Source organism: Anopheles arabiensis, chromosome 2, assembly GCF_016920715.1.
Source record: "Anopheles arabiensis isolate DONGOLA chromosome 2, AaraD3, whole genome shotgun sequence".
In the NCBI taxonomy this organism is placed as follows: domain Eukaryota; kingdom Metazoa; phylum Arthropoda; class Insecta; order Diptera; family Culicidae; genus Anopheles; species Anopheles arabiensis.
The window spans coordinates 62325852-62353391 of record NC_053517.1 but is presented as its reverse complement, the minus strand read 5'-3'; the positions used below and the strand labels follow the sequence as shown (position 1 = coordinate 62353391).

The 27540-nt window shown below is 39.2% G+C and overlaps 1 protein-coding gene across 5 annotated transcripts; it reads right to left on the bottom strand.

Moving 5' to 3' along the window:
* Positions 1-819: 819 nt before the first annotated feature.
* On the bottom strand, positions 820-26445 carry LOC120906782 (ras GTPase-activating protein raskol). Of its 5 annotated transcripts, XM_040318793.1 has the most exons (6): positions 24523-24631; positions 24273-24289; positions 22860-22965; positions 19242-22791; positions 15381-15826; positions 820-1281 (listed from the first exon to the last, which is right to left on the bottom strand). In XM_040318793.1, the coding sequence occupies exons 3-6, from the start codon at positions 22910-22912 to the stop codon at positions 1050-1052; spliced, it is 4281 nt and encodes a 1426-aa protein (XP_040174727.1). In that variant the 5' UTR covers positions 22913-22965; positions 24273-24289; positions 24523-24631; the 3' UTR covers positions 820-1049. The 5 variants fall into 5 exon arrangements, with proteins under 5 accessions (XP_040174727.1, XP_040174718.1, XP_040174734.1 ...); XM_040318784.1 differs by lacking the exons at positions 24273-24289; positions 24523-24631 and adding an exon at positions 26226-26445; XM_040318800.1 differs by lacking the exons at positions 24273-24289; positions 24523-24631 and adding an exon at positions 26301-26445.
* Positions 26446-27540: the final 1095 nt, after the last annotated feature.

Below are 27540 nucleotides of genomic sequence, written 5' to 3'. Positions count from 1 at the left end.
CAATCCACAAAAATTTAAATAGTGATCTTTTCGACAAATCACACAGCAAAACAATAATAAATGAATAAAAAATAAATATTTTAAAATATGTTTAAACTATCTTAAGATTTCGAGCAGATGATACCACTTGCAACCCTCGCAATGTTTGACGGGTATTGAAGAAGTTTTTTTTGCAGTTTTTTCGCTCTCAGTTTCATCGAGGGAATAGTCGTGCCGGATCCCAAATTTAAGTAGCTTTTCCACCGTTTTTTATGCGAAACTGGCTAAAATACTTGTACAACGTATTTATTGATTTTTGAATTGAAAATAATTGTTTTTTAATTGAAAATAATTGATGTTTATACAAATAATCTCAAAATGCGTGTTTGAATTTGCAAAACGATGCGAAAGGCATCTTTTTGCGCTTGTTAAAAATAACATCGGTGCGGTGAATCAACAACTTTTGACAGCTAAACTGCATCTTGAGCGTATGAAATTGTTTTGCTGACATTCGATTCTGACTTGTAAAACCCTGTATTTTGTGGATGATATTTACAGTAAAACAAATCCTTTAAAGTAATAGGTGGATGAAATTAAATATCATCCACAGATTATTATTCAGGTCGATCTGTCACAGGGACATGCAGAAATAAATTGCTCCTAGTTAATAATCCATTGCTCGTAATCAAAAATAGATGATGCTAGTCAAAACCTATTGCGACGGTACAAAAAAAGTATGCCGCTAGTCTAAATTCAATTAAAAAACCAGAAAGAAAGTGAAATTATTTCTTTCCCGATGCCGGCTACTACTTCCAGACGACCAACTTTTGTACCGCGACATATTTTTGCGAACTCTTTATTCTAAAAAAAACATTCTCAAGTTTAGAACAAAATTAGGAGCAACTGTGTTTGTAGCGGGTTTGTGAGTTTTTCACAGACGAAACAACCCAACTTAGCCATACTTTCGTGCTAAAACATCTATCAAAGAAAGCGTCGCCAAACATTGTTGCAAAAGATTTTTTGGGTCGTCTAGACATGATAATGTGGTATTATATGATAATTCTATACATCTAGCAAGAGGATGCACCCGCGTTTGGATGCGATGATGAAGTATCATCACTTTGATTTGATTGACTTTCATATCGGTTCTGCAAGGTAGATAATGCGGATAGCAGTCGATTGTTTGCCGCATCTAAGGCTGCGATTTGTTTCCCTTGAGCTTCAATTACACGTTGTTTGTGAGACAAAACTAAAGACATTTTGTATTGCTCTTGTCGCAGTTCTTCCTCCATGGTCAGCAATCTGAAATCAAAATGAAAAAAAATCGTTAGATTTTTGGCTCCTTTAACATGTTGAGTGCAGTAATGTTTAATGTTGAATGTCTTAAGTCTTTTTAGGCCATCCACAAAGACAAAGGGAGCGTGGTAGGCCCAAATTGAGATGAAAGGATGGCGTGGAAGCGTCCGTCATTACGGCCGGGATAACGGCTAGGCAGACGAAGGCGCAAGACCGTGAGCGGCTTCGGACACTCATCCACGCAAACAATGAGACCCCAAATTTTGAGTGATGCAGGCCAAGGGGTATGAGGAAGCTTGAGGAAGCACGGAGAAGCGCGCTGCGATGAGAGTTCGCATTCTGTTTTACACGCGCGCTTCACTAACACCAATACAAATACCGTGCTTTGACGAGCCGTCTGTGAATGTGTGTGTGTCTTCTTTCAGCGAGCTCACCAACTTGGATCTGCTCGTCACATCGTGTTGTCTCGCTTACACTACAGCATCGAACCATCGCTCCGTATGTCCCCCCTCCTACGCGTACAAAACCACCAGTACAGCGCGACGCTTTGTCGGAGATGGTTGTGCGCGTTTGGTTCTAAGTTCCGCGCGCAGTGTTTGTGCGTTGATGCGCATTTCGTCTAAGTCTCGTGCGCCGGTGTGTTTTGGTGAAGTGTGCAGTGAATAAACAGTGTGCACAGACGCACATGCAGTGCGTGGATCGACAGGTAAGAATTTGCTGAACAGAGGCAACGCAGATTGTCGACAAGTTTCCCGCAGCCTGGCTCGACCCGGTATGACGTCATTCGTGAGTATGAAGGATTCTAAATGTGTACTTTAGTGTGTACTTTATGTTTCAATAAAGTGTTTAATGTAATAAAAAATGACAGTGTTTGTGTTTAGTTTTAGAATAAGTGCATGAAAGAAAACGAAAAACGAAAGAAACAACTATCTTTACATGTGTTGGTAGCATGGCTCGAAAGAACACAAACACATTGAGAACTGCAGAGCGCACCGTGCGTTACGGGTGGGGAGGGGGAGGGCTCGTGCGAGGGTGTAACTCATTCGTCGAAGAGACACTGTATTTCGACAGCGTAACTCAAATCACTCAAAAAATACACTCATTTTGCCGGACGGGATGAGACAGACTAAGACCGGAAAGCAGTTGTAGCGCCGGATAAGTAAGTAAGTAAATAAGTATGTAGTAAGGTTTTATTTTATGACATATTATTTTAGCGAATTTAGAACAAGACTATTTTTTAATGAACAGTTTTGTTACTCATTTTGTAATAATAATACCTTACACTGGCATTGCCTATTGGTGCATTTTCCTTCTTCTTTTGCCCAGACTCTCCAGCTAGCGTACCAGGGCGTTTCGAGTGTACTAGTTACAGTTCGGTTCTAGAGCTCTGAGTGAACTGATGTGTTTAGAGAGAGAGAGAGAGCGATCAAAAGTGTAAGTCTAATACATCCGTCATGAGGAGCTTCGCTTAGAGTGGACTTCTCGAAGATGGCTGAGAAACCAACATCTAAGGAAGTAATGGACTTCATCACTTCAAAACTATGCTTAGCACAAGAACAGGTGAGTCATATTCACCTACGAAAAACATCCACTTGCGCCTATATCGACGTAAAAGACCATTGTCTGAACCAGAGACCAGTCTCTGAAGATTGTGGAAGAACACGATGGTAAGCATGCCCTTTTGTGTCAAGGCACACAAGTATTCATTCTCATAATTTTTTATTTTTTAATTTTCTTTTAGTTTATTTTATTTATTTTATTTTCAAACTGCCACATCTGCGACATCTCTCCCCGAATTGCAATTGAAAAAATTAAATACCACTTTCAACGCTATGAGAAAGGGCTCCACATCTCTAAGGATGTTGGAAAGAAGAAAAACGGGCTTTCAGTCTACCAAACGGACATCGCTTTGTGAGGATTGTGATAGCAAAACCTCTCCCTTCGTACATAGAACTACAAGGTGAATCCACGCTGGCCACACACAGAGGTCAGAAACCCACATGTAGATGTTGTGGGCAACACGTACACCACAGTATAAAGTGTAACTTAAATCGCCGGCTAATAAGTCAAACAAACGACATTAACCATCGGCTATAGGGACTGATAGGGGATTGATAGGTCGCGGGGCTACGGGGCTTTCTCAAGCTGAGAAAACATTCTCAAGCACTCATTTAAGTTTCTCAAGCACTCAAAACTTGTTCTCACACGCGAGCTCGTGGCCGTTGTCATTTTTTTCTCATTCTGAGAAACTGATAAAGCCACTGAAGCTTTATTTGGAGCTTTAAATAGAAAATATGTTTTTGATCGCATTTTTTTCAGTTATAAACTTTGAATACATTTTTTAAAGTGATAACCGAAAAACAAATAGCACAATTGACTATATTTCAGTTAGCCGATCGCTGCATCGTCAACATTCTCAAAGATTCTCAAAGATTCTCAAACCGATTTTGTGCCGAATCAACAAACGTTTAGAACGTAGGTTTCTCAAAGGCACTAATGAGTGCTTGAGAAAATGAGCGTTGAGAAACCCCATGGCCCCGTGGCCATACAGTTGTGACACGTTCCCTACATAGAACATCTTATTCCATACAAAACGGGAAAAATTTAGTTCCAGTTCTGTTCCCACCTTGTGAGGCAGAACAGAAATGGAACAACCCCAAGCGAGTGAAAAAGTCACTTTTCGGCTGTTTTTTCGATAGATATTTCGTGCACGATTTGACAAACGAAACAGTGTACGAGATTCAGACTTTTTTCGGCACATAACCACAACAGCGTGCAATGGCATATTTGCTATCTTCATTTCACGTCTAGCGTTAGACATTTTGAGGTTAAATAGTTTTTAAATTGTTGGTATTTATATGAAAGATACGATACGAAAGAACACAACTGATTTAAATGCAAACTAAACATAGTAGTCAAAAAGAAATACACATAACCTGCTTCAACGCTTAGCTTGGAGAGCGAAATGTTACGAATGGAAGAACCACACATACAATCATATATTGCTTGTCAAATTATGAGAGTGTATGAGTTATCGTCCGAAAATTTCCGCTTGGGAGGTAACCGAGCTGAGAGTCACTCACTTTTGCTGAGTGCCCCTATCATTACCACGAAAACAATGAGACCCCAAATTTTGAGTGATTCAGGCCAAGGGGTATGAGGAAGCTTGAGGAAGCAAGGAGAAACGCGCTGTGATGAGAGTTCGCATCCTGTTTTACAAGCGCGCTTCACTAACACCAATACAAATACCGTGCTTTGACGAGCCGTCTGTGAATGTGTGTGTCTTCTTTCAGCGAGCTCACCAACTTGGATCTGCTCGTCACATCGTGTTGTCTCGCTCACACTACAGCATCGAACCATCGCTCCGTATGTCCCCCCCCTCCTACGCGTACAAAACCACCAGTACAGCGCGACGCTTTGCCCGAGATGGTTGTGTGTGTTTGGTTCTAAGTCCCGCGCGCAGTCTTTGTGCGTTGGTGCGCATTTCGTCTAAGTCTCGTGCGCCGGTGTGTTTTGGTGAAGTGTGCAGTGAATAAACAGTGTGCACAGACGCACATGCAGTGCGTGGATCGACAGGTAAGAATTTGCTGAACAGAGTCAACGCAGATTGTCGACAAGTTTCCCGCAGCCTGGCTCGACCCGGTACTTTGCAGTATGACGCCATTCGTGAGTATGAAGGATTCTAAATGTGTACTTTAGTGTGTGCTTTATGTTTCAATAAAGTGTTTAATGTAATAAAAAATGACCGTGTTTGTGTTTAGTTTTAGAATAAGTGCATGAAAGAAAGCGAAAACAACAAGCTTTTGATGTGTTGGTAGCATGGCTCGAAAGAACATAAACACACCGTGCTGCAGAGCGCACCGTGCGTTGCGGGTGGGGTGGGGGAGGGTTCGCGTGAGTGGGTAACTCATTGGTCGTAGAGACACTGTATTTCGACAGCGTCACTCAAATCACTCAAAACATACACTCATTTTGCCGGGCGGGTAGACTCCGTTCGCCGCGACACCCAATCGGCACTCATTTGCACTCATGAGATAGTGACGGCGCTCACTTTTCATTGATAAATCCGTTCGTTCCCGTTTGTACGGTTTGCGTCGCGGGTTCTTGTTTTTAAGCTCATTTTGAAGTGAATGACGAACGGATTTCGGCGAACGGAGTCCATGCTCTGGCCGATCAACATCCAGCAATAATCGGCCGTATCGGCGAGTTCGTTCGTTCCCGGGAACGTTCGCTGCGACGCTCATTTTCACTCTTTTCATAGCCCTCTATTGTCAAAAATTAGAAAACCGTCTAGGTTTTGTACTGCCCAATCTGGTGTTACAACCCTGCCCACTCATGAGCGACGAACGTTCTTCGACGAACGAGTTCCCCGATACGACTGATAGAATTGTTCGGAATTATGCGTTGACATGTTCGGTTATACTGTAGAGCTGTCACTTTCGTACCCCTTGGACTGCAACATGCATCATTCTCATCAGAAGGTAAATAAACGGTTTTCGAAAAAATAGGCTTATTTCAACTAATTGATGTATTAACACCTTAAGCGCCACGTCATATGATTTCAAATGACGGCCCCCGAAAACCCTGTATTAGAAAACCCTAGAGAGATTCATGACTACATACCAAACATTTTAAACAGCTTTTCTCAACAGAAGAACAGATCTAAGACTCTAATTTTACATGTTCTTCTAGAATTCCAGAGAATTGTGAATTAAATCGAACTATAACAAAAACTTTGCCGGTCTCGTAGTACAGTCGTCAACTCGTACGACTTAACAACATGCCCGTCATGGGTTCAATTCCCAAATAGACCGCGCCGCCATACGTAGGACTGACTATCCTGCTATGGGGGGGAATCAATTAGTCACTGAAAGCCAAGCCCACAAGTGGGTACAGGCAGGCCTTGACCGACATCGGTTGTTGAGCCAAAGAAGAAAGAGAAGAAGATAACAAAAGAACTAACAATGAAAGACATTTACGATACAATTCGAAATTCACCAAAAAACCGTAGCCCAGGAAAGGATGGGCATTCAGGGAGATGGGCTTTAATTCTCTTCTATGCCCAATTCATACTTCATAAGGTCCGAATAGAAATGACAGTGCCCAATTGAGGGTTTGCGTCACCCGAAAAAGTATTTATGGCGACCAATAACATTTTGACGATGCCGGATGGGCTAGGTAAACCCTGTATTACTCACAACAATTTTGCAATCCTTAGTTAAAGTCATTCATTAAACGCCAATTTACGTTTCGCCCATCCATGCTAAGTTGCACCACGTTATTTAAAAGAGCTGACATTCTTTCTGTACACTATTTCAATTAGTTAAATACATCAATCAGCCGTACCGGCGAACTCGTTCGACGAGAAACATTCGTCGCTCATGAGTGGACAGGGTTGTACCACTAGGTTGCCCAGTACAAAATCTATACGGTTTTCTAATTTTTGATCTAGAGGGCTATGAAATGAGTGAAAATGAGCGTCGCGGCGAACGTTCCCGGGAACGAACGAGTTCACCGGTACGGCTGAATAGCACCTGTAAAATCCAAAAACCGCTGACCCTAGATAATGGCTTTCCTCCTGTTCGTTATTTACGTTCTAAAATCTCACACTGCAATCCATCTGTTGGCGCTGCGACACTTAATTTAATGTTTCAATGTTTCAAACCAATTGTCAAATCCAAGAGCTTTGTATTAGTGCAAAAAAGAGCTATGCATCGACCTGTATCCTATATGGACTAGAATTATGAAATAGGGAAATTTTGTGCATCCTATCTCTAGCTTGGCAGCAATTTGGCTGTCTGGAATCATTGTCTTAAACAAATTCGCATTAGCACCTGGTATTGAGGAGTAATGAACGGCCATAGTCTCCAGAGCGCAGAAAATTTCTTGCATAGCACATCAACCGTTGTCGGTCAAAGCCTGCTTGTAGCACTAGTGGGCTGGGCTTTCAGTGACTTATTGGCTGGTATTATTGAATACGTTCGTAGCGGCGGCGTACGTCCAGACACTCATTTCCTAACGTACTAGATGGTTGCTACAGTTATTCACCGCGGCGTTGTAGTAGCGGGCTCAAGAAATGTGTTGCCATCCCTAGGATTTCATGTGAGCGCCGTACGTTTCCGCTTCGAACGAATTCAATAATACCAGCCATTGATTTACCCATAGCAGAATAGTCAGACCTATATATGGGAACACGGTTTATTTGGGGCTTGAACCCATGATGGGTATGTTGTTAAGTCGTACGAGGTGACGACTGTTCCACGAGGCCGGTAAAAAAAATCAGCTCTTGTAATTTTCTCGTTTAGCATGTAGCTGTTCAAGACGTTGGAGGCTTTGGAGCGCTTATTATCTGTGAAGGTGGAAGAAACTAAAGCTGTGATTTAGGTAGCCACTTCATTGGAAGTGAAAAAAGCGAGGACAGGTGTTTATCAACGATTTTATCTGTAAAAATAATGAAGAATAAAGAAACTGTGCAAAAAATACACTATTTTTGCTTACATAGCGCTACACCCTTTTATAAAACCATATTTAAACCTAAGCTGTGGCATCTAACGTTGCGTTACCGCAGGGCTTCTTGAACATATCAATAATATGCATCTTTGTAAAAATTAATTATTTTAAAGATATATATTTGTTTGGAACGCCCTCAATTTGAACCAAAAGCTATTTCAAGGCTGTGCCATAGTAAACAAGACGTGAAAAGCGTCTTGATTGCCATTTGCCTTTTTCAATTTTTCATGTAAACCATGAATTTGTTTATCACAATATTAATATGGCTGACACATATTGGACGCACAAATCAAAATCATATAAATATAAATGGATTCCATTGTCTTAAGATCAGAAGAACTTTTTTGATCACAATTTCAGTCGATTTGTAGTGCTATATGTATGGCTAAGATAGTTTTAAACAGCACATAGCTTTAGGAAGCACTTGTGCAAACTAACAAGTTTAAATATGCAAACTATGCAAACTAACAAGATATAAGGCGGAAAACCGTTTTGCGTTAATAGCATATCTCAGCTAGAGCCTGTATAATTTGTTCCAAGTTACCTTCATTCAAGACATAATATGCATTCAACAAGATCTGTTGATCTTGTTTCCTTAGACTCAAAAAAACAAGTTTTAAAACGTGCTTAAGAATACGTTTACAGGATGTTTATTGCAACCATCTTATAATTTTTATAAGCCAGTGTTATATGCGTCGTCAGAACGTTTTAAAAGACGAACAACATTAAAGATTACTAAGTATGTTCAAAAAAACAAAGTTATTCGCGAACGCCACATTTGTTCTCGATGCGTATTTTGGACAGGCAGCGCGGTCGCGAGCTAACTTTGACTTTCTCACTATGCAAGTTGGTCTTGTTCTTCTACTCGCGAGCTATCTTGTTCTTCTCGCTACGTATTGGCGCACGTACGACTCCGATCCAACTCCTACTATTGTTAGTCCGATTCCGACTCCGGCAAAATGGAACCACTAGATCTGCCCGGAATTAGAGTCGCCCAGAGTCGCCCAGAGTCGTCCGGCGTCGTCCGGAGTCGTCCGAAGCCGTCCGGAGTCGTCTGGAGTTGTTCGGAGTCGTGGAGATTATCACTGAAAAGCGTGATGGACGTTGTCTGTTTTGTTGGGCAGAACTGAAAAGCATATTGATTGTATTAGTTCGAATAGTCTGAGGCCATCCGGAGTTTTCATCCGGGGCAGTCATGAGTCTTCCCGAGTCGTCCGGGTTCGTTCGGAGTCGGCTGGTATCACAACCGGCTGGAATCTACGATCGGACTATTCGTTCTCAAGATATTACGTTCGCGATACCAGCTATCAGCCGGCATAGCGAATAAATGAACTCTTTTTAACAGTCGTTTAAAATTCATTTTGGTTTAACCGAGTTCATTTGTTGTTCATTCCTTTTAAAATAAACGATCGTCAAAACAGCTAACGACTGGTCGATATCGCATATAGGCAAACACAGGAGGGAATTTGGAGCAGTATATTTTTTTTTTTTTATAAATGTTTAAACGACTGTTAATTTGTATCGCATGCGCTCTTGACAGTCGTTTGTTTAACGACGGCATAGGACCAGTCGTCAAAATTAACAAATGAACTCAATACGTTCGCGATGCTAAATTCTAGCAATTTTTAACAACTCTGGTTAATTTTTAACGACTGTTAATTTATACCTTATCTTTCGCGAAGCCAGCTATTGATGTTATTTTTTTTAAACGCGCACCCACTACTCTAACTTAGAATTCAAAGCAAAGTGAAATTGACAGGTTGAATTTGGCAAAGATGAATGATGAATATTCCATTATGATATAAATAATGATAATGAAATGTCGATGTAATGATATAAAAAATAATTATATAAACAACGTAGAAATATAACATAAATATAAGAAATACATATACACCGGACATCTTTCCATTTAGTTATATATACATATAAAGGGAAGCGGCGTATATATTTATTTAAATATATATTTATGTACATGTTACTTCACTTTTAAGAATGTGAAATTTACAAGTTTATATTTAAAAAAATATCTTGAAAAATTGAAAAAGGAATAGAGCAAATTGTTTGTTTTACTTAATTACACTCATATGTGGATCACAAAAATTGAATTAATTAATAACACACGTGCATGTATATGCTTACTAGTTAGGTTATCGTTATACGCAAATTTTATAAATTACATTTTAATCATTACAGTGAAGCGCCGTTTATCCGGGTACCTTTTATCCGGCTTTCCGTTTATCCGTGCTGTTGAGAAATGACAGTTCAATACAAAGGTGACATTGCGTTCTGAGGAGGGTATTTGAAAAAGCGGTTATAAGAGCACATCGTCTTAACAAAAAACATTATAAGTCATGGCATATTTCAAATATTTTCAGTGGAAAAACATGAATTTAATAAAAACTGCGTTATTTTTATCAAAAAATAAGAAAATTTTCTAAAACCTAATGAGGAATTGATGATAAAATATATCATTTGACTCATTATTCGTGTTATTTGCTTATCCGGGCGATGTCAAGCCCCGAGAAGCCCGGATAAACGGCGCTCCACTGTACTTAGTTTATAATTATCTTTCTGATAATTTAAAAAAACACTGATGTTTGTTTTGTGGGCCGGTCTGGTGGTACAGTCGTCAACTCGTACGACATAACAACATGCCCGTCATGGGTTCAAGTCCCGAATAGACCGTGCCCCCACACGTAGGACTGCCTTTCCTGCAATTGTAACAATAAGTCACTGAAAGCCAAGCTCACTTCACTAAGAGGATACAGGCAGGACTTGAGCGACAGCGGTAGTTGTGCCAAAGAAGAAGAAGATGTTTCTTTTAATTTAAACCGCTTTGAAAACTTCAAGATACAGTCACTATCCGACATACGCTATCGTACGGATCCGAGTACAATAGCGCATCTCGAGTTTTCGTGTATAGCGGATTTCTATGGAAAGAGAGTTTATACTACTGGTTTCAGGGTCGATAATTTCAAAACAAAAATTTAGAGGAATCGCGTATTGCGAAATCGCGTTTATCGGGTATCGCTTACTGCGGATGATTGCTCTATCTAAATGAACGAAGGTCATTTGCATTACCTGACTCAAAAGGGAAACCGGTTTTTGTCCAACAGCTTTCCGTCAGATTAAAGCTACGGAAAGCGTTTGGTTTTACGGTTTAACTACTAAATACATATTTTTAAACCACACGAATTGCATGTACTTATATTCTGAAAGGATGTTTTGAAACTATTTACTTTAAAAGGCCGGGAATATAAAAATGCACAGAAATTAGAGAAACATAACATAAATGCTACTTTGCATGACATTGCCAAAAACATTTAAAGATACGCCACACGTATAAATAATTATAAATTGGTACGATACTTCTTGCGTTTCGCGTTGCAGTTTGTTTTGATTTGTTTTGCAGCCATGCAGTGTGTGTGTGTGAGAGAGAGAGACAGTGTGTTTTTGCGTGAGTGAGTGCGTGCGTGCGTGCGTGCGTGCGAGCGTGCGTGCGTGCGTGCGTGCGTGCGTGCGTGCGTGCGTGCGTGCGTGCGTGCGTGCGTGCGTGCGTGCGTGCGTGCGTGCGTGCGTGCGTGCGTGCGTGCGTGCGTGCGTGCGTGCGTGCGTGCGTGCGTGCGTGCGTGCGTGCGTGCGTGCGTGCGTGCGTGCGTGCGTGCTTGCGTGCGTGCGTTGTTTGAAATACGTTTCTTCTCCCTCGATTGGCACGGGCATCGAATGGTCTCATCAGCAGCGGCACCAAATAAAATAATCCATCAATACACTGGTAATACTTTAAATCCCAAATGAACCAGCTTCTCCGGCATCGTCTCAAGGTCACACACAAATTAATAAATGCTAACACTCACCATATACAATACACAACCGCAATGCACATATATGAATCAACGCATACACAACAACACCCAATCAGCTGGCGGCGAAAGGCACGGGCTGAAACTCAACAACTGCTCGAATTTACGCAACGGGTAGCCACAGGCTGCTAGACTTCCCCTACCTCAGTGAGACCCGTTTCTGTGCTCCATCGGATGCGATCCCAAGTGACATTTGTTCTAAATTTTTAACCATGATCTGCTCGAATGTTGCTCGAGATACCAAAATATGTGGATTTTTGTATGATAAAACATGTAGAATGTGTCAAAATTTCGTTTGTGCGTGCGAATGACCTTCTTTTATTGGATGATGAATGCGTCCAAATTGTTTAAGATTAATTTGCTTTAATATTTGACGAAAAAAGAAGGTACTTTTTGTACAGCGTTATTTGGTGAAAATTTAATGATTTTTTGTATAAAATGACTATACGACCAGTAATAAGAATTGGATACGTAATTTCCCAAAGGATAGAGAAGAAAGCATCGAAAAATACACTTCACCGTCGATTTTAAAGGGCTTGTTATAAAAATCCCTTAAACTGGTGCAGTTTAAGGGAAGTTTAAGGTGCCAGTTTAAGGGAAATAGCTCGAAACCCCGATTTTAGAACTCGAAAATGTCAATTGGGATTTTATCGGAAGGCCTGTCAAAATTTTATATGGGATTTGACAGATAACGTCGGACGTGCGATTTCGTCGTACGACGGAATCAAATTTTTTTGATTTCGTCGGACGCCGCATCCGATTTTATCTGTTAAACTAAATGTGTGGTGTTTTGTAGGAACAATCTCAAATTAATTTTTCATAATCGTTATATTATTCAAATCATCCAATTAATCGCAATATTATACGAAAAAGCGTTTGACAGCACGTGCGATAAAATCGCATGCGATGGAGCACAGACACGGGCCTGAACATGTATGTTTGACAGATATTTTCTAGTAGAATATGCCGCGTGAGAACGCGGCTATTGAACAATTACCGTTCAAATAGACATACAGCGACATCGTGGCGCGCGATAAAAAGTAGCTCAATTTTGCAAAAAAAATGAATCATTATTCGAAATTTTGAGCTATTATTCGTCGCGCGCGACGTTGTCGCTCTATGCTCTAAATGCTCCAGAATTACTTCTCTTAACGAGTAAAATCTCGAATAAGAGCAATTTCATTTTTGTTCCCGATAAGAAATCGTGATCATTTCGAGAATTTCAATACTAAGAATCATTAAATATCAAGTTATTTCTAAAAAGGGCATTATATAGGTGTAGACAAAAATAACCAAGATACCGAAAACGCCATCAGTTTCCTGTACTAAAAATCCAGTTGCAGTTACAAAGCCAAAAAACTGTCAGTTGGGTTAAACCACACATCTGCAGAAGCGGCCACTTCAATGTTTGTTTAAGTCACTTTTTTTAAGGTCAGAGCACAGTTTATAAATTTATAATATTGCCGAAGTTATGCTGTGATGCAAATGAATGAGTTAAAGTAATCGATGTGTTAAAATCCTGTTAAGCATATTGACTCTAGCCTCCCCTTGATCCATCTTTTCCTCGTCAACATTTTTGGAAAAGGTGGGCCAAGCGCGGGCAAAGTCAATACATATGATCGGAACTGACAGCTCCGATTGTTCTAAAATTTGGTGGATTAACGACTGAATCGACCACCAGTAATCCACGTGGGTTTCAAGTGGCTTTACAGTGGGTTAAAGCCGATTTGGTTATTTGGGGAGGAAAAGTGTAAGTGACACATTACACTGTTTTCCGAGTCATTTTCTAATGTGAACGGCATTATGCAACAATCGCGAGAGGTTTTTTTAACAGCACAGCACTCATAAGTAATGACAGCTGTTGAAATACATATTATAAGTTTTGAATAATGCTGTTCACACCGTACCGGGAAACAGTGTAATGCCCACTACCAAACCAAAACTCACAAAGTCATACAAAAATCTAAAAAATCGGAGTGGGCCGTCAGCGCCTTGACTCCACGTCCAGATAACTCTTTTCAGATCAGATAGCGGAGCTAATAACTTTGCTGTGCTAATCGACAGGTGGAGTAAGCGAGATGGAGTATCAGTTTAATCACTCCATTTCCTTGCTTCTTATTTCACAATATTGGAGGCGCTTTTCGGCTACGGCCGTGGAAGTGTGCAGAACGTGTATTTTAGCGTTTAGTGTACACTGGTGGACATAAAAGAAAAAAAATTTGTTTCATTCTTCCATCAGTGGTCAAGGTGAAAGGTTGCTATTTAAAAATTCCACAAAATCATCATGGGTCGCGGAAAACACTGCACACCAGAGGAGCGAAAACACATTCAGGGGCTATATCGTGAGAACGTGCCGATCAAGACAATCTGCAAGGCGTTCGGCCGTTCGCGGACGTTTGTGGACAATGCCATTCGTAGCGAAGCTACGAGTAAATCGACAGGTCGTCCGCGAAAAACAACGGCCGACGTTGACGCGCAGATTGTTGAGATAATCAAGGCGGATCCTTTCAAAACTTGCGCTCCAATCAAGCAGGAGCTTGGTTTGCAAGTTTCGGCGAAAACGGTGTCTCGCCGTTTACACGCCGCTGGGTTCTGTGCCCGGAGACCGCGGAAGGTTCGTAAGCTGCTGCCGCACCACGTAGAAGCGCGCATTCGGTTTGCCGAAGAACATTTAGCTGCATCCATCTTTTGGTGGAGCAAAATCAGTTTTTCGGATGAGTCCAGAATCAATCTGGATGGTTCGGACGGCATTAAATACGTCTGGCGCCTTCCTAATCAGGCGTATCATCCGAAAAATACGATAAAAACCCGAAGTCACGGAGGCGGCCACGTAATGGTGTGGGGTTGCTTCTCCTGGCACGGCCCGGGTCCTTTGTTCCGTATCAACGGGACACTGAACTCGGAAGGGTATAGAAAAATACTTAGTCGTAAGATGTTGCCATACGCCCGACAAAAATTCGGAGACGAAGAGCATTACATCTTTCAGCATGATAACGACTCTAAGCACACATCGCGAACAGTTAAATGTTATTTGGCAAACCAGGATGTGCAAGTTCTACCGTGGCCTGCGTTGAGTCCTGACCTAAACCCGATTGAAAATCTGTGGTCAACTCTCAAGCGTCAGCTTAAGAACCAGCCTGCACGTTCAGCCGATGATTTATGGACACGCTGCAAGGTTATGTGGGAAAACATACCCAGTAGCGAATGCCGTAAGCTCATCGGCGATATGGCCAAACGCTGTCAGGAAGTGATAGCGAATAACGGTCACCACATTGACCGTTAGAATGTGTTTTCGCTCTGTGGAACACCGCAACACCTCCTCCCAACAACCACTTAAACAGTCCTTTTCAGGGCTACCAAATATTTCTGACAAGAACTATGTCTTTCGGTCACAGAAAAAAGTTCCTATTTTTATGTCCACCAGTGTACCTTACTAAGAACCGTGTGTTTCACAAGTCTGAGTGTTCTTGCATGCATTCTTGATCTACTGGCTCGTGAAGGCGAGAATTTCGATACTTAGAATTGTTCAATGCATTACTGTTGCCATATAATCCATATATGCATTATACTCCCTATATATCTGCACTTTTCTTGACCTATTTCTTTTTTCATAAACATGTATTGAAAATACCCTCCCGCATAACGAGTGATTCATTGGAACGGATTACTCTCGTTATGAGGGGTTCGACTGAATATGATTGAAAAGTCAATCATACTTAAACTGATACGTACCTTCCTATTATGCTTCGAATTTTACTGTCGCTTTGCTGTGTAATTGCTGGCAGTTTATTGGCATTTCCTTCTGCTGGCTCAGACATTTCTAGTTTTTTCCGCATGGAGTCTAATGATGCCTGTAGTCTCTGAATTTCTCTCTCACACTGCTCAACTGATTTGTTTGCATTCCGTCGCCTTCTGGTGTCATTTTCGCGGAAAATATTTGTATGGGTTGTAGTACAAATGCTAAGATTATGATGCTGCGCTGTGTGCTGGTTCGAGTTGAAAGTTTTCGTTTTTTCACTTTCGGTTTCGTCGGTAGAGCTATCTGATAGTGCTCGTGCACACTCTATCGATAGACGTCGATGAAAGCGGCTTTGAAAACTTTGATTTCTTTGATGGTTTGTCAAAGCAGTGTCGACACCGCTATTTCCAATGATATCCGATACATCATCATTATCATACTGAAACGAAAATGTAATATAATTATTTGTTTATCTGTTTAAACATTATTAGTTGTTATTCCGCATAATACAAGAGTCACATTCGAAACAACCCTAAATGGCTGAATACGTTGGATGTATTGGTAATTGTTAGATATCATAGTATACAACAGGGGTCTCCAAACTACGGCCCGCGAGACCCTCCCGTGCGGCCCGCAAAGCTCAAACGTCGATTTCGATACGCCCAAGTCTGACAGTCGGTCTTTCTATTCAGAACGGATGAGCATGAAAGAGAGAACGAGAACGACATGTGCTACGCCGCTCATCGCTTACTTCACTGGAATAAAAGTGAATTCTTAATGCATAAGTCTACTGCGTGAATGTGTGTATGCGCTTCTGCCAAGCCAACCGAGCCGTGTGTCGCCAAGTGTGTGCATGTGTGTATTTGCACCACTGAATTCTGAACGTCCACCGCATCGCATGAAACAACGTGTATCGCCAAGTGAGTGGCTGTATGTAGTATCACCGTGGACTGCAGAAAACTACCTGCACTAAAACAGAGCGCTGGTGTGGCCAAATGTGTCCATGTGTGCACTTGCTCCAGAGCCGGTATCGCACCAGATTTCGTGTGTCGCCAAGTGTGCACGTGTGTGCTATTGCCACAGCACACTCTTTCGTCATTTTTTCTTCTTTCGCTTCGATTTCGTTCTTCGTCTGATTTTAACATACATGCAATACAGGGTTTGCAGTAGCTGTTTGGTATTTCGGTTTTAGTTTACCCACCATTTATTGTTTGCTCAATGTTTTTTTCTATGCGTTCTACGATTTTATAGGATGGTGCCAAGAGTTTAGGAACAAATAATGTATCAAATAAAGGCAAACACTCATTAAATTGTTAAACGAATCATAAAAAATCAGAGAGCATTTAAAACGGAAACAAATAACGATTGAGAACCCTGTAAATCCAATGATGTGAGCTTCTTCGATAGTTCTGAACTATTGTTTGGCTACGAATGAGAAAAGAGGGAGGGCTAGGAGGAAGATATGATGAGTTGAGGATTTCTTGATATTTTTTGTTATCACCGCAGTTGTCATATTGATTTTGAGGCCGCCACTTTCCAAAAATCTTTCGAAGCAATCGACAGTAATCTGCTATCAGTCGGACTGGGAACTCTTGACCGTACAGAAAATTTACATTTAAATTGGTCAATTGGTTAATTTCAAGACCGAGAGCAAGAAAAGAAAAATTGTTGAAGAGTGTCGGCAATTTCAAGAAGAATGGAACATAAAATATTTTTTTGCAAAACATGGTGACAAAGCGCTGTGCGTGATTTGTAACGAAACTGTGTCAGTAATGAAGGATTATAACCTGCGTCGCCATTACCAAAGCAAACACGAGGATAAATATGGTCAGTTGCAGGGAAAAGAACGCAACGAAAAGTTTTCTAAGTTACACCACCAACTTTCATCGCAAAAGGCTCTGTTTTGCAAATTAGCCAATGAAAACGAATCTTTAACTAACGCCAGTTACAAAGTGGCATATATTTTGGCTAAAAGAGGTAAACCATTTACTGATGGTGAATTAGTGAAGGAGTGCATGTTGGAAGTGGTCCAAGAACTGTGCCCAGAAATGATAAAAAAATTTACAAATATATCACTGAGTCCAAATACCATGGCTCGTCGTGTCGAAGATATTGGTGAAAATATTATGAATCAAGTTAAAACACATGCAACCAATTTTAGATATTTTTCAATAGCAAAGGACGGATCGTTGGATATTTCATCAACATCCCAGCTTCTTGTGTTCATCAGAGGAGTGGATGAAAACATGAAAGTAACACAAGAATTGGCTGCCTTACATAGCATGTATGACACTGTTACCGGGGAAGATATTTTCAACAAACTGCTTAACACTTTTTCAGAGTACAATTTAGAATGGAGTAACCTAAGTTATGTAACTGTTGATGGAGGAAGAAATATGAGTGGTACTAAGAAAGGTTTGGTAGGCCAAGTGAAAGAAGAGTGCAAAAAAAGAAAAATTCCGCAGCCTATGTTTGTGCATTGTATGATTCATCAAGAAGCGTTATGTGCTAAATATTTAGATATTAGCTGCGTTCTTCAACCAGTGGTTAAAATAGTTAATTTTATTCGGTCACATGGTCTGAATCTTCGACAATTTAGAAACATGTTGAAAGATAATGATGCAGATTATCAAGATCTACCTTATTACACAGCAGTGAGATGGTTAAGCTGTGGAAAACTTTTGACCAGAATGCTCGAATTAAGAAAGGATGTAATGGAATTTTTAGATGTCAAGGGCAAACAAGAACAATTGCTACGTGATGAAAACTGGATATGGAAATTGGCATTCGCTGCGGACATTACAAATCATTTAAATGTATTGAATCTAAGACTTCAAGGGCAAGATAATCTTATTTCTGACCTATACACGCATATAAAAGCTTTCAGATCAAAGCTCAGATTGTTTATAGAACAACTACAAAAAAAAAATTAACGCATTTTCCGGAGTGTCAGAAATTTCAAGAAGAAACAAACGTAGAGTTTCCAGTTGACTACGCTAGTTATCTTTTACGTGAACTACAAACCCAGTTTAATGATAGGTTTGCTGAAGTAGAAGAAAAAGCTTCAGAAATAAGAATTTTTCAAAATCCATTTGAAGCTGTTGTTGAGGATTGTCCCGATGAGTTGCAAATGGAAATTATAGAAATGCAAGCAAACGACTATTTGAAGGACAAGTTTAAAGAAGGTTTAATTGAATTTTATAATTTTTTACCAAAAACCGATTTCCCAAAGATAAAGGATTTTGCCTGTCGATATATTTCGTTGTTTGGAACAACATATTTGTGCGAACAAACATTTTCACGTATGAAATATGTGAAAAATAGCTTAAGATCAAATATGACAGACAAACATATGGAATCAATATTATTAATAGGAACGTCAAATCTGAAACCTGAATTGACAGCGATAACAGGATCCAAGAAGCAATTCCATCGCTCGCATTGATATACTCATTAGTAGAGTGGAATAAACTTACATCAACATATAAAAATGAAAATAATATGAAAGATAAAAATATAAAGTGAATTCGGATTTGGATTGCCCATAAAACATAAAAAGATGTGTTATTTTTTTTTCCTCATGCCAATCCCCCTCCCCCCCCCCCCCCCGACACAATTGATATTTTTTCTAAAGATTAACTACGATTGGCCCTCATCCACGATGTTTGCCCCCTATGTGGCCCGCTCACCAAAAAGTTTGGAGACCCCTGGTATACAACGTTGTGTTGTTCCATCTACAGAACAATTTAAGTTGTTTCAACCGTTTATTTAAAATCACAACAATAATATCATAATATCTCAACGAAATAAATGAAAAAAATAACAATAAACGGTCAATACAAAATTGAACTTACCTGCATCAATGGATTAGTTCGCGGCATACGCCTGCATCCTAATCGACATCCAAATAAACCGGAAGAAGCTTGATCATAATCGTTAGCATTGCTTATCGAAATATGATTTCGGTCTAAAGCTGATACGTTTCCCGTGGTTAACGAATCAATATCATTAAAGTTTTCTGATGTGGTATTGCTGACTCGTTCATCGTCGCTCGACTCACTTTGTATGCTACCACCACTTTTGCGGATACCATGTATAGCTTTTCTTTTATGTCGTGAATGATGATTAGTTCGATTTATTCCAAAATACTCTACGGGATGTGCTAAATCGTTGTGTTCATCAATTCCAAGGCTGGTGCATTCAGTTGTTTTGCTTGCAATCGGACTTTTACACGGTGACAAGACATCGTACGAGATATCAACGTAATTGTTGTTTAAAATTCTGTTCACATTGCTTTGTTCATTTGGCGTTTTACGATCGTAATAGTGATGAATGGTTCCGTGTGATGTGACGAGCGGGTCGCTTTTATTGGATAGCTGCATGTTAATACTGGATACTGGTAAATCTGCTTTGGCGATTGCTTGATCATTCATGCATAATTTTTGACTTGTTCCTATATTGTAACCAATAAGGGTAGTTGTTAATTTACGTGATGGTGGTGCTCTATTAGTAACTAGACTATGTTGCTCGCCAGTTGATTCTACCGGGCTTGAGCTCGTCGATTGCGTAGGGATACTTTGATAGCCGGAACTACATTTGTTCGAGATTTGACTAATAGACGCATTGCTACCGTTGGAAGCTATATTTGTTTTGGTATTTGTACCACATGGATCGCATCCACCACGGTTGGAAACACTTTCGCTAAACGAAGTTTGATTTTGTTCATCAGCATAATTTAACAAATCTTCCAAATCTTCTAGACTCATTGGCATTTTGGATGGGTTGAATGTTGTTGTCGACTGACGCGGTACAAACGAAGATATTGTTGTGATATTAGAAGCTTTCAGCGCAGGTGCTGGGTAGATATGTTGAGAATATTGCTGTTCTCGATTTGTATCATTGTGCGGAATACCCAAATTAAATGCATTCTTATCCAAGTCGCTAAGATTAGAGCCTGGACTTGTAAGACGTTGATGAGACCCTTCTTGAATTCGATTGTTAGCGATGTAATGACAACACGATATGTTTTTTAATAATGGCGTGGGACTTTTCCTGTTTATTGGATTTGTGGGATCGATGTCAATTTGGATAAGATTCTTATTGGTTCCATTTAACATTGAATTTCCGTTGACATCGTGATCGTACCCTACCGAGTTACTGCTCTCTGGATAAGTATTTTCGCGAATGGAAACGCTTGTCGTATAATTGTTATAACGTGGTAACGTATTGGCTCTAATATCACCTTGTAAATTATTCGATTTTTCTTTTTCGTTTCGCAAACTGTTCGTCATCAGGCTGTTCACGGCACCGAAAGATGTAGCTCCTGTAGATGAATAAGTCCGTAAACTACCACTACAGATGATGTTCGAGCCATATTGGCTATTGAAATTAAGCTTGCCCATTGCACATATGTCATCATTTTTATCTGTGGCATCTTTGTGCAACTGTTTTGTGTTATTGACTAATGAGTTAGTAGAAGTACTCGTAGAATAATGCAGAGAAAAACTAGATGAATGTGTCGACGGTTGAAGAGTATTTGACGATTGTAAGGTACATTCGTTTTTGAGCATTTTTGGGTTTCTCTTCGTGGAATATTCTTTGGATGACATGTTGGCGGAACCAGCACTTGGAAGAATGTCTTCTTTTTTTGATAGTAAGTTTTCTTTGACCTGAACAATGTGCGGTTTTCCAGTACAATATTGATCTGCATTTAATGTTGTGCAATTTACTTGCTTGCAATGCGTAATCGTCGCAAGAATCGCTGGTAGTGGCTGAATTTCATGTTGTTTATCAGCTGGTAGTTTTAGCACTATTTCGTACAGTAAGCTATGCAAAATGGACAACTGTTTACCCTGATCGATACATCCAGACCAATCCATAAAATTGTCTGGATTAATAAAATTGGAGCACGATATGTCGTAAAGAAACTGCTTCATACGTGGTGCTTCTTGTTCCAGAAAATCGTTTAAAAATTCCATAAAATTTTCTTTTCCTTGAAAGCGTGTGAAATTTGCCAACGTTTGGAGTGTCTTGGCAACAAGGGTCAAATTTCGTGTTGCACGCGCTGATGGAAGCTCATTAGTGATGTTAAACAAGCTAGGTGACATAATGGCTGGACATAAGAAACGTAGAAATATAGAAGCGCTTATTAAATTGTCTGCCATGTCTTCGCGATCCAAATCATGTAATCGTTCACGAAATGTTGCAAAACAATCTCGTAGCTGCTTGGGAAAATTCTTACTACTCTCAGCAATTGCTATCCACACGGATTTAACAGTTCTTCGAAGGGCCTGCTGTTGACGCGATAACGATCCATTCACTTTAGTTGGATCTACTTCGCAATCTCGATCGGACGCAATTATTTCCGCTATTGGAATAGACAACGTGTCCTGTAAATATTGCTCTCCGATGAGCTTAAGAAACGCTTCCATACTTTTCGTGGCTAAAGAATTGCCGCGAAACGTTAGCCTTTGATCATCCACTCGCAATAAATCTAACGCAACCACATCAGACAAAAATATGGCAGCCATTCCTTGAGAATGCATTTGAAGTACCAATGCTTGTCCAATATCTTCTTTTGCTTTAACTCCGATGATTGGTTCAATAACTTCGCAAATTTTTTTGTAATTTTTTTTCAAAAATTCGTGAAATTCTCCGTAGACATCCAATGGCATAATATCAATCGATTGGTATCGACATTTGATTCTAAGTGTTGGTGCCGGTTCTTTGGATGGGCTCTTTATTACGTTGTCCTGTTTCTCCATCAAAATTTGATACCAATCTTCGGAAAAAGTTCTCGCTGCAACTTTTTCAATGGGAATGACTACCGATCCAACAAGCACATGTTTATCTTTTTTTTTTTTCTTTTCTGCTTCTCGATACACATTTACGGTGATAATGCTTGCTTCTGGAATATCTGGGAAATCGAAGTATTCACCCCAAAAAAGGAGATCTGCTCGCAATTTGACGGATGTTCGACCGTACAACGTTTTATCGATATATATCTCACAAAAGTAACGCTTTTTTGGTGGCAATGATTTTGCTTCATAAACCCACATTTTCAATGAATTATCTAGTCGTCGCCGATTGTCTTTGTTTGGAGAGATACATTTACGCAAGCTATGTATCCATATATCACGTTCTTGGCGTGTCCCACAGCTGTAATATCGCTCTTCACGCGAAATACCTCGCACTTGAAAACAATGGCGCCTGCCAAGGACAGACGAATGCACAGGAACCACTTCGATAGTTCCAATACAAGCTAAATCAATGTTAGACATTACTACGTGAGTGGATAGCAGACTTTCGTGTGACCTAGAACCTCTGATACCTCCTTGTCCACGTTTAGAACGTTCTAATTTAATTACAGATTTAGTCCGTTTTAAAGGAATAGATCGAAAGGATCTGAAAAAAATATATATTAAGAAATAAGAATTATTGTTCAACAACAATATTTGTACTACGTGAATAACCTTTTAGAGAAGAAATTTGTAAATCTTGATGTTGACTCTCCCTTTTGACCCATAACAGGTGTGCTAGGTGCTGATCCTCGACGACACGCCTTTTCATACGATGTGTCTGAAACACAAAGAAACAACATAAAAAATCATGTTTTTTAACGTATTAAATTATAAAGTAAGATAAAATAACAGCTGAATAATAAACAATACAGGGTTTCGAATTATATAAAGCAGTAATTAAATCACTTAGGGGAATGTTACAAGCATGCAGAGGAAGTTTGCAATCAGCCAGGGGAGTGTTGTTGTTGTTAGTATGGTTTAGAGAGGCTTTGGCTCCTGCGGAGTTCTTTCGCCTCTAAGTCTAGGGGAGTGTTGCAATCGACTAGGGGAATTTAGCAAGCATTTTACTGTGGAGCTGTCGCCAGACTGTAGGTGCCGCCGTAAATCCCTTAAAATATTTTCGTTAATTTTACTAATGTTTGATGTTACATTATGGCTCAGCAGCTGGATTTATTTAGTTTTGTCATGTGTACAGCTGAATGCTACACGAAAAAAACTTTAAATGATGTTTTTGAGAAAACATCATCTGTATCTATTCGATGCTTTTTACTCCGGCACCCACAGTCTGATGACAGCTGCACAGTATGCTTGCAAAATTGCCCCAGTCGATTGTCACGCTCCCCTATATGATTGCAACCGTTTTGCCGATTGTCCCTACTGATTTGCACATTTCCCTAAGTGATTGAACTATTCTCTTATATGATTCGAAACCCTGTAATTGTAGAATACATTGTAGCTTTTGTAAATCGAATTCTTTATAACAAGAACAATGCAGTAATCGCAACACTTTTTTCAATTTGCTTAAACTTTCTGCCGCTGTTTCTTTTTCTATGTAAAAGGCACGCGATTACGCGACAGTGATTACGCATCAGAGTCCAGTTTCTTGGTCCTCTATAATTATGAGAAACAATTACTGAACCTTTATATCAAAATCGTAAAATCAAGCCATCTTCCCTGTTTCTATGTGATGATTTACTAGCCAAGCGCAAAATTGAAAAATTCCCAACAGAAAAGAAAAAAGAAAGAATATAAACAATAAATTTGATAGTAATAATTACAATAATAATAATCATAGTAATAATAATAATAATAATAATAATAATAATAATAATAATAATAATAATTACTATAATATTGATAAATTAGAGAAAACCATTTTCCTATAGACAGTAAATAGCTGTTTGCGACTCGCGAGCCATGCTTTGTCGAGATCAAAGGAAATATTATAATTAATTTTCATTTAGCATAAGGAATTTGAATTCATGTTGAAGTGTCCAGGTATACATCATTGAACACAGATGGTAATACCTCTATACGTAGGGCTGACTATCCTGCTATGGATAAATTACTGAAAGGCAAACTCACTAATAGTTAAGGCAGGCCTTGGCCGACGACGGTTGTTGTGCCAAAGAAAAAAGAAAGAAAAAATATAAAGAGAAAGTAAAATATACCTCAATAGATCCAGGTAGACAACGACTGTTGTGTCGAAAAAGAAATAGAAATTTTACACACGTCGTTCTGATCGATCAATTATAGATATGAACTCATGTTTGCGTTTAGATCACGAGGATTGACTCAAATTTCTTTAAAATATAAGAACAAGTTTCATGTTTACCTGAATGTACAGCGTTTTCTTCCACTTTCTCGTCTTTACATAAAATAAAGATATCTCTTATCATATGATCTAATTGTGCAGGCTTTTCCAATATACGGCATAGTCGAGCGTATTCTAATTCTTTGACTGGTATTCGAAGCAGACTTGTGTTACAACCGCTTTGATCAACACATTTAGAAGTAAGGCTTTTCAGCAATGAATTGCTTCTCGAAAGTTTGGTGGAATGGGTTCGGCGTATGAAACTGATAGATTTTGTAGGACTAATCATATAATCCATGGCAGGTGCGGGTAGTTTAGAAGATAGTCCTGCAATGCTACTCGATTTTTTACTATCGAACGTGCTCTTCGGTGGCATTGAATTCACAAGAAATAAATTCTGTGGCAACGTCTTGGATTTGTCTTTTGCCGTTAGTATTGAATTGTCTGACATTGTATTGGACTGTTCTCTTCTAATCAAATCACATACGATTCCACTGCGGCTTGCGAGGTTTTCTACCGCGATACCATGATCCTTTGATAGATTGGATAAGATGTTGCTTCGGCTTCGAGATTTTCCCAACCGAATCGGTGTTGACGTATTCGATTGAAGGCGACGAGAAGTTTGTTCCTCATGGCACTTTGTTTCGTCATCGTCTATATTTACTCTAGCGTTCAAAACCACACCATAGCGTTTTATTTTGTTTTCTTGTTCACTTTTACATGCCGCATGGTTCAAATTGTCATTAAATGAATCATTCAAACTCCAAGCAAAGCTACATGCACTCAGGTCCGGTTGATAGGTGCTCTCTATAGAAAAGTGCTGGATATTCTGCGTGCACTCTTTTCTACAGAAACTGTGGTTTCTGCGATCTCATGTATACTTTCAATTTCCTCAGATGTTTGGGTCAATGGTACATAGAATGTTGATCTTCGGCGAGAAGATTCCGCGGTGGACGAGAATAATGCGTCGGAAGCCATACGTAAAATTCCAAAACTGAATTTACTTCAATCTTTTCGTTCTGTCAATAATTATGATAATGTATTTCGATTTTATTCAACTAACATTTGTTCGTTTTGTAAAACAAAGGATTCCTGTTGATTCAAACGATTCTTATAAATTGAATCCGACATTTATGTTCGACGATAATACAATTTATTTTTCGTTTTAAATCATGTATACTCTGTTCGCGGTTGCATATGCTTAAAAATAAAACAATTTTTTTGAAATTGATTGAAATGATCGACACCCAAAGTCACCTAACATGATGAGTGCTATGTATTCAACTTGAATTGGTTTAGCTGAAACTGGAACACCCACACACATACAAACACACTCGCACACACCCGCACACGCAAATACACACAACCACACACACATTTATATATATATATTTATATATATATATATATATATATATATATATATATATATATATATATATATATATATATATATATATATATACATATATATATATATACATATATATATATATATATATATATATATATATATATATATATATATATATATATATATATATATATATATATAGTGTATAGCCTACATCATCAGCAGACTTGAGTCATGGATAATGCGTAGTTGGTCAATGAAGCTCCACACAAAACAAGGAATGCAATGCACAACACGTAGTATGTATAAGCAGTCTCTATCACGGCTTATCTTGAAATATTGATAATTGGTTGTTTGATAAAACATTTACTTGTATTCACTGTTCTAACAACGCATTACGCACAACAATAGCCATATATTGTATTATTTGTAATACATTACGCACAACAACTGACTCGCGCACCAAGTATGAAGTTTCTCTTTCTCTAAGCTAACTGTGAGCATTAAGAAAGCAATCCCAACCAACAAAAGTGACATGCTATCTTGCTTTAAATCGTATAACTGTGCGTTAAGTAGAGCAAGACAAAATAGTTCGTTTGCTGAATGGGATATGCTTTCGTTAGCTATGCTGACATATTTCTATCGTTCTCTCCGTTTCTCATTTCAATTACAGGCGACCCTCGAGATACGACCACTTGACTTACCATGATTGCACGATTTTGATTTTGACATTTAAAAGTACAGTCTGTTCCCGATTTATGCGGTTTCTGCGTTCCCGACGAATCCGCGTAACTCGAATATCCGCGTATGTCGAATTTCACGTTTTTTGACTAAAATACTATTGATTACTCGGAGTTTTTATTTAATTTAGTTCTTTTATACACTTTATCATTTATTTGAGATAATTCGTGCAGAAAATTCTAATATTTCTGGTTTTTAATGGCGGTTTCAATTTGTTAGCCAAAATGTCATTTATACCTAACTTGAAGCAAATTGTACTGATTTGACATTCCAATCGTTCAATCGAATCGTTCCAATGTTGAGCTTTGCGGGTGATTAAGAGATGAAACGGTACTTGGTGGAACCATAAAGCTTTTTAACAAGTACACGGTACTCTTTGAAACTTTGCGGCTGATTCCCAAGCGCCACAGATTAAGCTTAACCGTAGAGTTGGCAACCAGATTTACACACGTAAGTTGGCAACCGGCATACCGGGTATTCCACACGTTTTGACGCAAAACATTAACGATTTTCATAGGTAAACAATGCTTTCTATATTTGCTGTAAGCAAGTAATGCCGACCATATATTCTCTTCTATTTCAATTATTCATTAAGTTTTTTTCTTTCATTTTATTATAAAAATAACGGTCAAAATGAAATTTTTAATCGCTTGAATTTGACTCGAAAATAAGCACAATACGAAAAGAGGAAGAAGAGAAACGTCATTCTCCATACAAAATGTATGGAATACCCGGGTATGCTGGTTGCCAACATACGTGGTAAAGTTAAAAAAATCAAAATAAAATACTTACAGACTGTTTAAAATTACAACTTATGCACCAAAAAATCAGAAATTAAAAGTTGGGAGGCTACGGAAAATTTCAGGTCAATAAAAGCAATGAATCAAAAGTTATTTCACTTTAAAGTTTAAAAAAAAATCCGGTTGCCAACTTAAAGGTTAATC

Coding starts and splice junctions, on each gene's coding strand:
- LOC120906782 (XM_040318764.1), bottom strand. CDS start 24,952: ATGTCAGACAATTCAATACTAACGGCAAAAGACAAATCCAAGACGTTG. Junction 15,827..19,241: donor GAACTAATCCATTGATGCAG/GTAAGTTCAATT, acceptor TTTTCGTTTCAG/TATGATAATGATGATGTATC. Junction 8,912..15,380: donor ATTCGAAGCATAATAGGAAG/GTACGTATCAGT, acceptor TATGCTTTTCAG/TTCTGCCCAACAAAACAGAC.